At 40.0% G+C, this 18,194-nt stretch overlaps 1 protein-coding gene across 1 annotated transcript in view; it reads left to right on the forward strand.

Annotated features, from left to right (window-relative positions):
- CABLES2 (Cdk5 and Abl enzyme substrate 2) overlaps nt 1-18,194 on the forward strand; it is a 57,345-nt gene that overhangs the window by 17,984 nt on the left and 21,167 nt on the right. The window contains 4 exon segments of the mRNA XM_026664886.2: nt 8,862-8,954; nt 10,954-11,031; nt 13,533-13,641; nt 15,609-15,774. Coding sequence (XP_026520671.2) covers nt 8,862-8,954; nt 10,954-11,031; nt 13,533-13,641; nt 15,609-15,774 — 446 coding nt within the window.

Genomic DNA, 18,194 nt, shown 5'->3' on the forward strand with positions numbered 1-18,194 from the left:
TTAAATCAGACTTTTTAATCAAATTTATTTTAATAAAATGCTTTTCAAGTAAAAACCTATCTAAAGATAGTTTTCTGTTTAAGATACATTAAGAATTTAGTTTATTCAGCATGAAATGGAGCTTAGTTATGAGGCGTGGGGCTGTATATTCTGCAATATTGGGATTGTCAGTGAATCAACAGCGGGTCAGAGAAACAGCTGCTGCAGGACAGAGATGACAGTTTCTCTTTAAAAATTATGATTTAAAGCCATTTTACTAGTGATTTAAATCATGATTTAAATCGACTTGATTTAAATCAAATCCACCCTGCCTAAGGCAGGACTAGAATTCATAATCTCCTTGTGATTCATCCAAAATAACCCAATTGACTTTCATGCCTAAAGTAGGACTAGAACTCACAATCTTCCTGTTTCTAGCCTGATGCCGCTAGACCAGTGGTGGAATTCAATTTTTTTTTTTTACTACCGGTTCTGTGCATGTGGCTTGGTGGGCATGGCAGGGGAAGGATACTGTAAAATCTCCAGTCAGAGGTGGGATTTGCTGATTCTCCGAACGACTCAAAATTTCCGCTGCCGGTTCTCCAGAACTGGTCAGAACTTGCTGAATACCACCTCTGCACTAGACCAAACTGGCTCTGAAATTCTTCTCCCATAATACACAGCCTAAAGAACAATCCACCAGGAAGCTCCACTAAATTTCCCCTCAAATGCATTTCAGAGGACTACATCCCATTTTTCTTGGCAGGATTTTGAATTTTTACCCAAATGCGTTCATCTTGAGCCACTCTGCAGTCCTATGATGGAGAATACACGGGAAATCTGGCAGTGATTTCTTACTAGGCAAATCCTAGAGTAAAAATAACTTCTGTTTAATTAGGTGCTGACACAGTTTAAGTGACTCAGCTATCAAGGAAGTTTGGAGAGTAGATCTGCAGACTGTTTTCAGCTGTGCATGTTTAGCCACTCAAAAGCATGGATTAAAAAAATCTTTAGAGACGGAGGAGGCTGACAGCATCCATCCGGTTCATTTTGCATTTGGAAGAAAATATTGATTTTGCCTCTTTTTTCAAAGATGTATTGCAGTGAGACTCGAACCTGTGTATAGTAAACTTTGCCAGGTGTTGCCCTCTTGGCCCGAGCTTTTTACAGTAAGAAGTGGGGACGAGGGGGAGAAACAGATCAACCCGGATAGCTGATCCCTTTGATTGATCCACCACGTGACTTTCCAATTGTTGGAATCTCTCAACTGTGTGGGCCAACAATTGCTTCTTTGAAGGTGTTTTCACAGGTACATTCTGGCCTGGCCTACTGGAATCACAGAATCATAGCACTGCTAGGGATCTTAGAGGTCATCTAGTCCAGTGGTCCCCAACATTTACAGTTTGGCAGCCCAATGGGGGAGGGAAGCAGAACCAGCCTCCCACTCATGCAAATTGAGCTGTGTATGCAGGTACGCCGACCAGTCATTCACACGGCCCAGTTCGAACAGGCTGCAGCTCGGTTTTGGGCCACGGCTCAAGGGTTGCGACACCTGATCTAGTCCAACCCTATAACTCATTGCAGGATCCAGAAGAGCCGCAGTGGCACAGTGGTTAGAATGCAACACTGCAGGCTACTTGTGCTGCCTGCTGGCTGCCTGTAATTTGGCAGTTCGAGTCTCACCAGCTCAAGGTTGACTCACCTTTCCATCCTTCCAAGGTCGCTAAAATGAGGGCCCAGATTGTTGGAGGCAATATGTTGATTCTGTAAACTGCTTAGAGTGGGCTGTAAAAACACTGTGAAGTCTTAAGTATATAAGTCTAAGTGCTATTGCTATCCATTAGAACAGGGGTCTTCAAACTTGACAGCTTTAAGACTTGTGGACTTCAACTCCCAGAATTCCTCCTCCCGTCATGTTAGTTCAGGAATTATGGGAGTTGAAGTCCACAAGTCTTAAACTTGCCAAGTTTGAAGGCCCTTGCATTAGAATATTGTTGATGGTGACTAACCATCCATCTGAAACCTCCAGTAAAAGTATGTGCTGTCAAGGTTTCTCTGCTATGGGTTAGAGTTAAGGTTAGGGTTAGGGTTAGCTGGAATGGGTGAAAATAAATTTCAGGAGTAAACTGAACTTTTAAATACAGGTAGTCATAACTGAGCCCAAAATTTCTGTCGCTAAGTGAAACATTTGTTAAGTGGGCTTTGCTACATTTTATGACTTTTCTTGCCATAATTGTTAAGTGAATCATTGCAGTTGTTGAGTTAATTACCCGGTTGTTAAGTGAATCTGGATTCCCCATTGACTTTGCTTGTCAGAAGGTCGCCATAATCTGGGGAAACTGCAACCGTCATAAATATGAACCAGTTGCCAAACATCCAGATCTTGGTCACATGACACATAGGTGTGAAAAATGGTCATAAGTCACTTTTTTTCAGTGACATAACTTTGAACAGTCGCAAAATGAACTGTTGTAAGTTGAGGACTAGCTATACTGTACTGTACAAGAGAACATAATTATGTCTTCCTGTCTTTTAATTAAAAGATTAAAAACATTAGAGCATTGGGCATTGAAAGATAAAACATTAAAATTGACAACAAAGCAAACGGAAAGAACTAATGTGTATTGGAATTACAACTTGGAAATTTCCTAACCATGTTCTTTGTGGATTCTGGGAATTTTAATCTCAGGGCATCTGAAAGGCAATACTCTGAGCAGGGGTGTCCAACTTTAGCAAATTTAAGACTTGTAGACTTCAGCTCCCAGAACTCCCTAGCCAGCCAGGCTTGTGGAATTCTGGGAGTTGAAGTCCATAGGACTTAAAAGTTATCAAGATTGGACACCCCTGACTTTGAGGAAGAAGGGTAGACTTATTACAACAATAGCAAGATTGCTCCGAGGACTCTGAATCAAATCCAATTGGGAGTTGTTGACATCTGATTTTGCTCCTAACAGAGATTAAATGATTGCCTCCAAAATAAGCTGCGGAAGGATGACAGTGCAGGGATGATGTCCTTGAGAAAGTACAGCATGTTCTAGCTTAAAACCTCCTCTAGTTTTCTGCAATATTGTGGTCACTGTGACCTCCAGCAATCTAGCCAGATGGTTCCCACGATCTTGGTTGCTTCAGCGCCTGCCATTTTCAGTCCTCTGGGTAAACTGTTGGAAAGACAGGATGACCAAGCTGTCCAGAACCCAGTCCTAGCTATTTTTACCCCCAAATCTCTCTTACCAGATATCAGATCGAGCCATCAGCAAAGAGGTGGAGTATGCCTTTTAAATCAAAAGCTGTTGTGCTTTCCACATTTATCTAGGCAGTTGGCTAGCCTCATGTATTTCGAGGCATGCAATGGAAATACAGTGTGGCAGCTGTCTAACAACTTTGACATCAACACACAGTGGAAAGCCAAATGGGCTGCTGAACGCCCAGATACAGGCAGTTATGTAGACGACCCCACACAAAAGGTACCAGGTTTTGACCTTTCTTGCCAGCACTGGTCAATTCTGAACAGGACCTGGACCCAACATGGTGTCTGCCAGGAGTCATTGTTTTAAGTGGGGTCTTGTCTCTACCCCTCAATGTGACTGTGGTCCATCACATTGTGTCCGAATGTCCATCAAGAGCTTACACTGGCCCAACCAGTGGTGGTATTCTACCGGTTCGGCCTGGTTTTCCTCAACCGGTAGCGCCGATGAGCAGCAGAGATCGAACCAGTTCTCTCGGATGCTCTTGTTGGGCCCACCTGCCCGCCCGAGCTCCCATACTGACCTTTATTCCCTGCTTTTGAAGCGCAGCTGCTTTGTGTGACACAGCAGATTGCCACGCGGCAGCTGCTGGAGTGACAGGGAGAGTGCAGGAGATTGCAGGAGGCGAGTCGGAAAGCCTCTGCGCCTGCACAAAGTGAGTGTGTGTGTGCAAAGCGTGCCCACCAAATTGGTGGTAAAAAAAAGTTTTGAAATGCACCACTGGACCCAATGTCTGATTTTGTCAACATAGACCACCCTGTCCTTGAATGGCTGGGTGGACTGGACATTAACATTTGAACCTCTATAAATCCCTGTATTTGCCATGTGCTAAATAAATAAACAGTATAGCAGAGAAATGGTGCCCTTCATGATATGGTAATTAAGGGTCTTGCAGTTTGGAAAACAGTTTGAAAAACAGCAGCGTTCCAGTATTTGAGGGGCTACCACGAAGATGAGGGGGGGTCAACCTATTCTCCAAAGCACCAGATGGCAAGATAAGAAACAATGATTGGAAGCTTATCACGGAGAGAAAAGGAGCCTAGAACTAAGGACAAATTTTCCAACAGTGAGAAACTATCAATCAGTGGAACAACTTGCCTCCAGAAGTTGTGGCTGCCCCCATCACTGGAGATTTTTAAGAACAGACTGGACAGCCATTTGTCTGGAATGGTGTCAGGTCTCCTGCTTGAGCAGGAGGTTGGACTAGAAGACCTCCAAGGTCCCTTCCTAAGTCTGTTGTTCTAACGTTAAGATGTGTGGACTTCAGCTTCCCCTGGCTGGGGAATTCTGGGAGTTGAAGTCCAACTTAAAGTTGTCCAAGTTGAAAAACGCTACTGTGGTACAGAGGCTGGGTAATCCGTGGGTTGCCTGTGGATTTCATGCAACTTTCAGACTAATTCTCCAGAGATGGCACTGTCTGCTGCAATATTTCAGTGTCATCAGGAATGTCCCATATTTTTCCAGTGGTAAAATATACAAACATTTTAAGTGGCAAAATACAATGTATGACCACGATTTTCCTAAAAACATGAGCCAGCAAGTCTTTTTATTCCTATTTCTTAGACTTCTACCCCACCACAATAAATAAATAAACAAAAGAATAACAGTTTTTAGCCTTGGCTCTTGCATTTTGCTTTAACACTTTAGCTACATAACTCAGATGATTTTTTTCCCCCTCACTCTTTAGCTTTAATAAAGTTAAAGCTAACAAACATCATTCGCCCGTTACCGTACCTGTTAATAATCCCAGCAATATCACCAAGCGTTTGTGGTTAGATTATAAATCTTATTTTTGAAAATGTCTGAAGCTCTTCTTTGATTATAGGAGCTGTTGGCCAGCTAGCCCGTGTGGCTATTCATCTGCTGCTAAAGAATTATTTTTCATGAAGGCTGACATTTATACTGAATGCACAATGTGCCATTAAATTTGATGAATGAAATCTTTCTTTACTGATACGGTTTTCCATGCCTTGACATATAATCGCAGGGTTTTTATTTTTAATGTTTCAATTGCTAGAAGTGTTCAACCATAACCATGATTTCTTGGTACCATTACCTGGGATTTAATTAATATATCTCTCTCTCTTCCTGCCAGTTCTTTTTTCCCCCTATACCCCTGCCTTCCAATGAGTATTCTTATAAAGACTGTATGGGACTTGTCATTGTTTCAACACTATATCATATTTTTGTGTGTCTGTGTGTGCGGGCCAGTTAGCAAACCTGGTTTTCGGACCGGGTATGTCTTTAAGTTTACAACACAGAGTATCGTGGTACAGGTAGTCCCTTGACATAGTGACTAAATTAGTAGACTAGCAAAATACTGTGGACATAATATACTTAGATTTCAACAAGGCATTTGATAAAGTAGACCACAACCTACTTCTTAGTAAGCTAGAAAAAAGTGAAATAGATAGCAACACCACTAGATGGACTCACAGTTGTCTGACAAACCATAACGAGTAGTCCTTAATGGGTCTAAGTCTACATGGAGGGAAGTAAGCAGTGGGGTGCCACAAGGTTCCCTCTTAGGCCCAGTAGACTTCAATATCTTCATTAACAACTTAGATGAGGGAATAGAAGGGGAACTTACCAAATTTGCAGATGATACTAAGCTGGCAGGAATAGCTAACACCCAAGAAGTTAGGCTCAAGATCCAGATGGATCTTGACAGAGTAGAACACTGGTCCGTAGCTAACAAAATGAGATTCAATGTAGAGAAAAGTAAAGTCTTACACTTAGGCAAGAAAAACCAAAAGTACACATATTGACTGGGTGAAACCAGGCTCAATAGCAGTAACTCTGAGAGGGATCTTGGAGTCTTAGTGGACAACCAGCTAAATATGAGCCAGCAGTGTGCAGCAGCAGCCCAAAAAGCTAATGCAATCCTAAATTGCAATCCTAAGGATACAATCGAGATCAAGGGAACTACTAATACCACTCTATAAAGCCTTAGTAAGACAACACCTAGAGTACTGCATCCAATTTTGGTCACTACATTATAAAAAAGATGTTGAGACTCTAGAAAAAGTTCAGAGAAGAGCAACCAGGATGATTAGGGGATTGGAAACTAAAACATGAAGAACAGTTACAGGAACTGGGCATGGCTAGTCTAGTGAAGAGAAGGACCAGGGGAGACATGATAGTGGTCTTCCAATATTTGAGGGGCTGCGACAGAGAGGAGGAAGGGGTCAAGCTATTTTCTAAAGCACCTGTAGGCCAAACAAGGAATAATGGATGGAAACTGAACAAGGAGAGATTTAACCTGGAAATAAGGAGAAATAAGGAGAAGACAGGATAGAATAATAATTTTATCTGAGAAATCACACTACAAAATCATTTTCTTCATAGGTTGAGGGGCCTTGGTGCTTTCTGAGCTTGCTTGTTTTCTTGCAGATGTTTCATTTCCCAAACTAGGTAACATCATCATCATCAAACATAACTAATTTGTTACCTAATTTGGGTAATGAAACATCTGCAAGAAAACAAGCAAGCTCAGAGAGCATCAAGGACCTCTGATGTCAGCCCAGAGCCACAAATATTCCCCTTTATTGGTCTTCATGGTTTGCTCCGTATTAAATTCCTTAAATTTAAGCTATCACTTGCAGAATGTTGATTGGTTGACTTTATTATTTTTACAAATAAAACGGCAAATATAAACACATGCTCCTCCTATTTTCCACACAACAACAACCTTGTGAGGTGAATTGGGCTGAGGGAGAGTAACAGGCCCAAAGTCACCCCACTGACTTTCATGGCTAAGGCAGGACTTGAACTCATCGTCCCTTTTTTCCCCTAAGGCTTAGTCTTAGTGCCTTAGCCACTACACCAATCTGGGTTTTTTTAAAAAATTCCACTTGCTCAAAAAGTATACAAATACAGTAAGACAATGTAATCTAATGAATTGTAATTAGCCCGTTGCCTCCCTGTCATATTCTATTAGCAAAACAAAAGTGATCATTATTATTAACTAAAAACAGTGATAATTACTGTTGATATGATCTGGTATATTCTTAAACCAATTTTAAAACAAACTGTTAGGTCAGTGTTTTGTTTGCTTTTTTTAAAGAGATCAATATATTTTTAGAGAGAATCAATGCTGGGCTAGGAATGATAACGATTTTGTTTGCCAATAGTATTAATAAGACAAGAATGTAGTCTTATTTACATTTCAGAACAATTGTACTTCGACCAATACCCATTTATGATGAACTGATAGGAAATCCTTTGTCTTTGACCTACGCCTGGACTTCCTAGCAACAACTGTTTTTTTAAAAAAACATCAATAGTCTATAAATAATTTCCTTTCTTCTCTTCTGGCAAGTACTAATAACCACTGAAGCATGACTTTTGAAGACTGTTGTTTCCACATGAAAAGCTAGGGCAAAGAAATGCTGGGGCTACTAATGATTAAAAATACAGGCTTGATATTTACGTAAAATCCCAGGAGGGGGGAAAAAAAACCCTGAAGAGTTTTCCTAAACAGTTGAAGGCCGCTCACAAACGGAAACAGAATAATGAGCTTTGTTCTTAACAGACTGTTCTCAATCGGTGGTTTTCATGCTGTGTGTCCTATTATGCTATTTTAAAAGAGAAATGTGGGAAAATTCATCAGAAAATGATTCAGTGTTGTTGTTGTTTTAATAAGGTATGCTCTTGGAGTATGTTGGCTTCACTGCCTGTTCCCAAGAGGAGGATCAGTCTATTCCCAAAAATATGTACCACAATACTGTATTTTGCAAGGCCCAGGGTTGCTACATCTGACGTTTAGAGTTTGTTGCAGGAGTCTTCACAGGCAATGGTCCAAAAAAGTCCATCTGGTGGCTGTAATGGTGTGAAAGGCCAGAGTATCAGATTACTTGTGGGAAAATGACCATACAGGTAGTCCTCGACTTAGGACCAAAACTGAACCCCAAATTTCCTTCGCTAAGCAAGACAATTGCTAAGTGACTTTTGGTCCCGTTTTAGGACCGTTCCTGCCGGAGTTGCTAAGTGAATCACCGCAGTTGTTAAGTTAGTCACAAGATTGTTAAATGAATCTGGTGTCCCCACTGAATTTGCTTGTCAGAAGGTCACCAAAGGGGACGTGACCCCAGGATACCTCAACCGCCATACAGACCAGTTGCCAAGCGTTTGAATTTTGATCACGTGACCCAAGGGATGCTGCAAACGTCAAGGGTGGGAAAACGGTCATAAGTCAGGATTTTCTCAGTGACGTAACTTTGAACGGTCCCTAAACAAGAGTTTGTAAGGACTACCTGTATGGGGGTACGCTTAGAGATTGACCGTTTGCAGTTCTTGGAGGCCATGAACTAATATGATTCGCTCTTCGTGCTGTTGTGCATTTTTGCAGAAGGCGTTTTATCTCCCAGCGCTGCTCTCTAGAGTTTTTAGAAGACGTAGTGGGATGTGCCAGTGCACGCAGGTACTTGTCAAAAGCAGCATTAACCTTCCATTGCATGCTTTGCAAGTCCTTTTTTTCCAACCACCCTCATTCAAGCCAAAAAAATAAAAACCCAAACCTAAGCATGCATGCTTGATCCAACTATGACATCTGCAGTCCTTTTGTTATCCTTGAAGGGTTTTGTTAATCACATATATTTGCATATTTGTTCTTTTTTTTTTTTTCTTGAAATGTAGAACGAAGCACGTATCTGGATCTCCGCGACACAAAGGCTTGAAGAAAGTACATTTCATCAAGAATATGAGGCAATACGACACGCGGAACAGCAGGTGACCTTTTATCTCTGGGCAAATTCATGCAAATTTTGGTTCACAGATCATTGGAGGAACAAAATAGCTGAAAGAGTGAGATGGCGGTTCTGCTGGGTCTCTTAGCTGTAGCTTACTGGTTTTCTCTGACTAATGGCAGATATTTTATTTTTATTTTATTTTAGGTTTATTTTATTTTAAATATAAGTTTAGTTTATTTAGTTTAGTTTTATTATTTATTTCCCGCCTTTATTATTTACACAAATAATAGCAATAGCACTTACACCTACATTCTGCTTTATAGTGCTTTACAGCCCTCTCTAAGCAGTTTACAGAATCAGCCTATTTCCCCCCAACCATCTGAGTCCTCCTTTTACCCACCTCGGAAGGATGGAAGGCTGAGTCAACCTTGAGCCTGGTGAGATTTCAACTACCAAATTGCAAGCAGCCGGCAGCCAGCAGAAGTAGTTTGCAGTACTTGCACTCTAACCACTGCGCCACCGAGGCTCATACTCAAGGGGATGAATATATATCCACCTTCTTCCTCCTATTTTCTCCACAACAACAGTCCTGTGAGGTGGTTTGTGTTGAGAAGAGTATAAATGGACCAAAGCCACCCGGCCAGCTTTCATACCTAAGGCGGGAGTAGAATTCACGATCTCCTGCTTTCTAGCCTGGTGCTTTAACCATGAGACCAAATTGTCTCTCAATTGGACCCAATTGTTTTGCCATATAGGTGTATGCTCACAGATATGTGACACATGTACCCATTTACTAGGGAAGAGATTTCCAGGAATTTCCGGATTAAACTAAAAGTTACAAACTTTTGAAAAGATGGAGAAACAGTGGCTCTTGCTCCATTTTTTTTTCTTCCTTGATAACTTTTTCTGGGAAGGGGGAATTGTCTCACTTTCCTGATATTCTTCTGGTGGAGTGAATGAGGTAGTTACACTCCAGTCTTCTAGTAACTTCTGTAGTATGGAAAATTGTGAGGAGAGTGGTGAGGTGGCAGAAAAGATTATTGGCAGTTCATTCCCTTCTATCCAGGACTTAGCATATAAGTGATGCTTGAGCAGGGATTAAGGGATGCAGTGGCTCCAGTGGCTAAGACGCTGAGCTTGTCGATCACAAAAAGTCAGCAGTTTGGTGGTTCGAATCCCTAGCGCCAGGTAACGAAGTGAGCTCCCGTTACTTGTCCCAGCTTCTGCAGTTCAAAAGCATGTAAAAATGCATGTAGAAAAATAAGGACCACTTTGGTGGGGAGGTAAAACAGCATTCCATGCACCTTCAGCATTTAGTCATGCCGGCTACATGACCATGGAGACGTCTTCGGACAGCACTGGCTCTTCGGCTTTGTAACGGAGATGAGCACCGGCCCCTAGAACCGGAAATGACTAGCACGTATGTGCAAGGGGAATCTTTACCTTTACCTGGGATGCTATGATACATCCTCTTCATGATCTGTTTTCCTTGTTACCTTCTGGGAGGGGGCTTCATGGTATCTGAAGCAGAACATCCAGATTTAGATTTTGTTCTTTACAATATCAACCTTGTAGACAAGATGGACAGTGATTAATATTTATATGTAAAAGTGTAGGTGTATATAGGCATGTATATGGCATGTCTGTATGTGTACACTTTTGAGAGCAGGCAACAGAATTTCATTTTTAATGTGTGCCGCAATAAAAAATGACACTAAAGGTTATCTTATAATTGGGGAATGGAATTTAGAGACTCCAACGTGACAACTAAATGTTTCACCAATATTGTGTAATTCTTCCTCAGTGAAGGTCATTCAACAAAGATGGTTACTTCTGTTGGAAACTGGACAAGTTATTTCTCTAAATCTTGCATTAGTGAAAGTATGAAATAGCTGCATTTAAAAAAAATAAAAACCTGGGCTTCTAATTGCTCATAGAAAGCTATTTAATAAAAACCCGAGTTAAAAGAGCTATCGATCCAGCTCATTAGGAATTAAAATGCTACTATAATTCACAATATTCTTTCCCTTTCTTTTCAGGATAGTGTTGATTTGTGCAAAACGAACCCTTTGTGTGGCTTTTTCTATCCTGCCTTATGGGGAGAGCTTAAGGATCAGGTGAGAACTTCCAATTTTTCTTACAATTATCTTTAACTCTGATGGGCTATGAAGTTGTCATCTTTCTAAGCTTATCCCAAAGGTGCTTTTTCAAAAGGCAAGTTGGATGTTGTTTTTCTTTGAAGACATTTTGCGTCTCATCCAAGAAGCATCTTCTGTTCTTCTTCAGTGACAAAAACTAGTAAGTTTGACTAGGTAGTATGTTCCTATGGTCAGCTTTTTTGCATTTTAGTTTACACAAAGCTGAACAGAAGCTTAGCTTTGAGACATTTGTTCCAGTCTAACAGGGCAGGTTGATATTTAGATGCTCTTTTCCATGAACAAGATGGTGGCCATTTGGTGAATCCTGCATTCCAGCATGACTGCACGTTAGTTCATCCAAACGCTGATAATGACGTGTATAACAGTATTGCACTCCATAAGTTATATTCCTGGACCACGAACTTCAAAATTTGAGAAGAAATGAATCACTCATTAAAGCTTAATTAAAGAAGGGCTGATTAGCAGACTGTTCATTTAATAACCTTTCCTTCAGAAATCCTGCGACATGCTTCGGGTTCTTGCTGGATGTATATCACATTTAATTAGCCTCGCCATAAAAAATAAAACAACTTATGTCATCACTCGAGTTCCTGTGATTAGTGCAGTGAAGAAGGAAATGGGATATTTTCATGACAGACATCCCCATACAGATGCCGCTGCTATAAATAACCTATGGGAAACTTCTTTCGAGCTTGATGGGAAATTACTAGACAGTCAAAAGTGCTTCATTTTAATGAAAGCCAAATAAATTATTTGGGGTTGGGAAACATAGATTGAATACCCCAAATAGTTCAGCTACTGATTAACAACGTAGGGGAAAGGCAGTAGAATAATATAATTGCAAGCTTGTCTAATATAACATGGGCTTGTCTGTAGCTGAATACAGATAATCCCTGATTTAGGACCATTTGTTTAACAGTGGTTCAGAGTTGTTGTTTTTTAATCAAGTTTTTTATTTCAATTTACACATACACATCAGTGCATAAACAGTGTGGCACCAATACATCATACATTTTAGTACAAGGAAAATTGTTAAAACCAGCCCCATCTCTTAATACACATATTCACATTAAATTATAATCCTTCATTACTAAATTTTTCAACATTTCAATACTCTCTCCCAGGGCCAATCACCATATCATTTAGACATACCTAGTAATTTCATTATTCAATTTCCTATTTTTTATTTTTTAAATAAAAATTCTCATTTGGCAAGCAGTGTGGTTCCAGGTTTCACATCTCCACACAAACGTGACCATAGTTATACCTATTCATCTTATTTACATCTTACTTAATTACTTACAGTGGTTCAGAGTTATGATGGCCCTGAATATGGTGATTTACAACTGTTCCTCGCACTTATGACCATCACAGCATCCCCGCAGTCCCCAGGTCAACATTTGGAGGGCTTGGCAACTAGCATGTACGATGGTCACAGTGTCCCCAAGGCCTTGTTGGTTGTGATTTGCAATCTTCCCAGCTGGCTTTTGACAAGTGAAGTCATTGGGGAAAGCCGGATTCAATTAACTGCCATGTGATTCACTTAACAAATATGTTCGCTTAACAGCCACGGTAAAAAAAAAAAAAAGTCATAAAATCAGGTCATGTAATGGTTTTCTTAATGACCACATAGCTTAGCAACTGAAAATTCCAGTCCCTATTATGGTCATAAAACATGCTTTAAGATATAAGAAAGTAGCTTTGATATTTGCTCAGTTCTGGCTTCCTTAGTTTTGGATTAATTTTTCAAGCTCGAAATCCTGATGGGCCTTCCAACATTTCCCATGTTTTGCAAGGAATTCTGAGAGTTGCAATCACATCACATCCGAAGGACAGCCCGCTAGGGAAAGCTGGCAGAATGTTTTCTTTTCGAGCGCTGTGTGACTATAATATCCCACTGGGCATAAATTTAAATGAGGGAACAATTGGCCAGGAAACTTCCTACTTTTATGTCGTTTTGAAGAGGGATGAGTGCTAAGTAAAGTTCACAGATGTTATTTCTAGCAAAAGAGGTTCCCATGGCTGGATCAGTTCTTTTGTGTGTTTTATAGCTTTTTGAGCTTACGTGTTTTCCTTATATTATATCCTCCAGCCTTAGGTTGCAGTTCGAAGGCTGTGTTCCATTTTCAGTCCTCTCGAATCGTGGGAATAAACTTTTTAACAGTTTGAGCCTTGTCTGCAGATACAACTGCATGAAACTCTTTTTAAACATAGGATGAACGCCAACTAAGTCTTCTTCTTGACTATTTATTGAATTATTATTATTTTTCTTTCTCTAATATTTTAAAAAGCAAACGCTTTCAGAAAAAAAGGGAAATTGCCCTTTTAATTTTTCAACGTGTGAGGGTGCTTTGTTTATTTATTTATTTTAACTGCTGACCGAGCTGGTTTGGGGCTGAGCATGAGAAGAAAGCAACTTTGAATTTTTCTGTTTTGTTCTCATTCTGCCTTCTGGACAGCGAGCTGAGAATAGAGGGGCAGAAACAGAGGCATCCCTCCGGCGGAATTTCAGTCACTTCAGAGATGGTGTTTGGAATGGAAGGGGTGGAACTAGGAGCTGATGGCAAGGTAAGATCCCACAGAATGGAGCAAACCATTTGTGTTGTAATGTGGAGGTTTCCGTGTGTGTGTGTGTGTGTGTGTGTGTGTGTGTGTGTGTGTGTGTGTTGGTTTCCATATCCCAAAGGTGCTTTCCCCTCTTTTTTAAAAAAAAAAGGTTTTATTGATTTCCTGTTGTTTACATTTTATTAGTGCTTAATAAACATCATGTTCTCTGGGTTATTTAATTCACTTAACAATACAGATTACATCCTTAATCTCCACCTCTTTTTTTTCCCAACCACTGGTAAAATAAAGTGCATGTAAATTTCTGTGTCTTCTTTCGGTTTAATCTTCAGCGTAAGTCTGTCCATTTCTGCACAATCTAGTATCTTCCTAATTATCTCTTTGACTCGTGGTGTTTCTTCATTTTTTCACTATTGTGCAAATATAATCCTCGCTACTGTTAAGACGTGCAATAATATATACTTTGCTTATCAAGTTTTTCTGATGTTATACCTAATTTTAAAAGTTCAAGTTTAAAATCTACATATTTTCCTATCATCTTTTCTAACCATTTATGTATTTTTGCCCAATTTTTTTTTGCTTTAACACAAGTCCACCACATATGATAATGTGTGCCTGTTTTTTGGTTACATTTCCAATAGGCAACTGAACTTTCTTGGTTTTTTTCCTTGAAGTTCTTTAGTCAGAACTGAAGAAGCTTCTTGGATGAGAAGCAAAACGTTTCAAGGAAAAAAAGTCAGGAAAGTTCAATTGCCTTTTGGAAAAGCATCCTTGAGACATGACCTAGATGGTTAAGAATCTCCATAGACATTAGTTGGGAATAATGTTTTTTAGAGGTATTATAAACTATTCATAATTAATTTGCTCTTAATTCCTTTCCTTTGAAACTACTTATACGCTTTGCATGTCACATTTGCCTCTGTTAAATGTTGAAGGCGCTTGCTCGTTCCATGCACAAACTTGAACTTAAAACTGGTTAGTTTTGGGTTCCCAGATTTGATTAATTTTTCAAACTCAAGAATTTTTTCAAGAGCTTGTTTCTTCCAAATGGGGAGTTAAAGTTGAATAACAGAATAACTAAGTTGGAAGGGACCTTGGAGGTCTTCTAGTCCAACCCCTTGCTCAAGCAGGAAACCCTATACCATTACAGACAAGTGGTTGTCCAATCTCTTTTTTAAAAGCTCTGATGTTGGAGCAGCTCCATCTTTCGGAGGCAAACCATTCCACTGATTAATGTTCTGATTGTCAAGAAATTTCTCCTTAGTTCTAGATTAGTTCTTTTCTTGATTAGTTTCTATCCACTGCTTCTTGTCCTGACTTCAGGTACTTTGGAGAATAGGTTGACCCCCTCTTCTCTGTGGCAGCCCATTAGATATTGGCACATTGCTATCATGTCACCCCTAGTGCTTCTTTTCATCAAACTAGACATACCCACTTCCTGCAACCTTCTTCATATCTTTTAGCGTCCTGTCCCTGAATCATCTTAGTTGCTTTTCTCTGCATTCTTTTTAGAGCAAGGGTCTTTAATAGAGTAGAGTAGAGTAGAGTAGAGTAGAGTAGAATAGAATAGAATAGAATAGAATAGAATAGAATAGAATAGAATAGAATAGAATAGAATAGAATAGAATAGAATAGAAAACATGGAGTGGAGTGCAATGGAATGGAACGGAACAGAACAGAACAGAACCTGGCAAGTTTAAGACTTGTGGACATCAGTCCCAGAATTCCTGAGCTAACATGACTGGAGGAGGAAGTCCACAAGTCTTAAAGCCATCAAGTTTGAAGAGCCCTGTTTTAGAGTCTCAGCATCTTTATTATATTGTGGCAACCAAAGTTGGGAAATGAAATTCCTACTGGCAGAATAGTTCCCAGGAAATTCCTGTTCCAAGAAAATACATTACTTGGGTACCAAAGATAGTCACCAAAATCATGGGGCATCTATTGCTGACGGTTGTGGAACTGTCTTTCAGGTGGTGTCCTACGCAAAATTCTTGTACCCAACCAATGCTCTCATGGGCCACAAAAGTGATGGCATCAGTGCCGTTTCCGTATGTCGAGCAAGTGCATCCCGAACAGCTGGAGGATCGAGGTATAAAACTTCAGCGGCCAAAACCATCCCTTCGACAGCAGATCTGGGTAAGTCCTTGAACAAGTATATTCCACCTTTCTGTATTTTTTTTTTTAACTTTTAAATAAGAAAAAGAAAAAAAGCAAACAGTGGTTGCATTGCAATTAAAAGAATGGATGGAATATTGCCAGCAGTAGATTTAATGGAAAAACTGAGTGAAAAGATAGCATTTAATTTTCTAAAACAGTGATTTGGGATCCTAGGTTTTCAAAATTCGATGCTTTTTGGTGTCCTTGTTAGTACCCTGAGAATTAATTATAAAAATTGCATTAATGGAACATTTTGATACATAATATTGGCATTGTAGCAAAGGATGCTGTCCTATATTCAGCATAATCTTTTTTTTTTTAACCAGGAACTGCTCTGAATAGAGTGCAAGAGGAGACACTACAAAACATGGGTAGAGTGAGGTCAAATGTAAATAAGAAGCAGTTTGGTCTAGTGGTTATGGTGCTGGCCTAGAAACCAAGACACAGTGAGTTTTAGTCTTACTTTAGACATGAAGTCCGGTTGAGTGACTTGAGCCAATCACCAGGAGATGGGAAGTTCTAGTCTCTCCTTAGATATGAAATCCGGCTGGGTGACTTTGAGCCAGTCACAAGGAGACAATGAGTTCTGGTCCTGCCTTACGCAAGAAAGTCTGCTAATAGACTTTGGCCCAGTCCCTCTCACTCAGCAGCCCAACCCACCACACCAGGTTGTTGTTGTGGCAGCAAAAATAGGAGGAAGGGGTATTAGATGTATTCGCCACCATGAGTTGCTTATAAAGTAATAAAGGAAGGATTAAAAAAAATATAAGAAATAAATAAATGGTTGTGTTTATTTTATGTATTTTAAATATCAGCTTCAACTTTTTTTTTCAAAGAAAATATGACCATTCCCAGGGCATTTAGCCTCGGTAGTGGGGCAATCCCCAATTGTCTTTTCTGGGCTCAGAAATAGAGCAAAGCTGGGTTTGGCTAATACAGGTGTGACACCAGTAGGAAATTTGTAAACTGGCCTATTGGAAACAATCTGGAAGGATACAATTTTGAAGTTATTTCCATGTTTCGTCCAAGGAAATTGCATGGACTGTGTCTGGGAAATCACTGAGAGACACCCTTGACTTGGCTTTGTGTATTTTACATTAAAATTACACCTTTATTGTAAGTTTTGGAGGAGCTGTGCAGCTGCTCCCAAATCTTCAAGATCTCACTGGCTCTGTAGCTTCACAATATGCAACTCTGGTTTTATCCTGCTGAGTGAAATAGCCCAACCTCCAATTTATGAGGTGTTCTGCCTATCCTGGCAAATTTTCCAGCCCATCTGCTTATCTAATTTGCTTGAATGCTTCCAATCAATGTGTAAAAAAGCACAGCTGTAATTTGTAATCCAATTATTTCCTCCTAACCAGTTGTCTTCCACATTTGATAATAGACTTATAAATCAATGAATATTCAGTCATTTCTTTTGAATTCTAGACCTTCTGTTTGGGAATTTTTAAACTTTGCAAAGAATATAGAAACAGAGAAAGACAGGAAAAGTGGAAATGCATTCATCCAAGGTTGCTTACATGCTGCCGTTCACCTCAGTTAAAAAGCATATGTAGCAGTGTTTCTCAACCTTGGCAACTTGAAGATGTGTGGACTTCAACTCCCAGGATTCCCCAGCCATCATGATTGGTGAGGAATCTTGGGAGTTGAAGTCCATACATTTTCAAGCTGCCAAGGTTGAGACTGATCCATGATATATAAACCTGTAAATATGAAACAAAGAACAGCCAAGAAACAGGCAATTTATCAGAGGAAGGTCAAGGGCAGGCTTCTGTTATCATGAAGGGTGCCACAGAAATTGACATATTCTGTAAAGCCATAGTTAATTTCCAATATGGTTTGTGGACAAGCCGTAAGATCTGGTTTATTCATAATATTAAAATTGAAATCATGGTTTACAAAGTACAATGACTATTAACATACAGTGTACGTTCACGCATACACTGTGCCAAAATAAGTCACATAATGATTGTTTTGCATCAACTTACATAGAAGAAAATTGATTATAAAGCTTAGAAATGAGACAATCAAACGCCGGGGAAATCAGGAGATTCAGGCAGTTGAAATGAGTGTAAAGATTTAGTGCAAGATTGAGCTCTCTGCAAGGATGTGGCCAACTAACGGTCAAGGGAAATGAGCAGGAGATAAGAAGGCATTCAAGATGGGCTGAACTTAGATCTCTTGCGGGCACAAAAGAACTTGTGACTTATGATGCCTTTGACCCCTCCTTCAGGCTCAGCCTGGTTATCTCCTACATCGAATACAGGTGGACCTCACAATCATTTTTTTAGTGACAGTTTGAAGTTACAATAGCACTGAAAAAGTGACTTAATTGTTGTGGCCCACCAGCAGCCAGTGGAGCTGGCAGAAAACTCGGAGAGTGAGGAGGTTGGGGA

Source organism: Notechis scutatus, chromosome 3, assembly GCF_049901735.1.
Source record: "Notechis scutatus isolate UNSWTSFEM ecotype Mainland chromosome 3, rNotScu1.2, whole genome shotgun sequence".
NCBI classification, from domain to species: Eukaryota; Metazoa; Chordata; class Lepidosauria; order Squamata; family Elapidae; genus Notechis; species Notechis scutatus.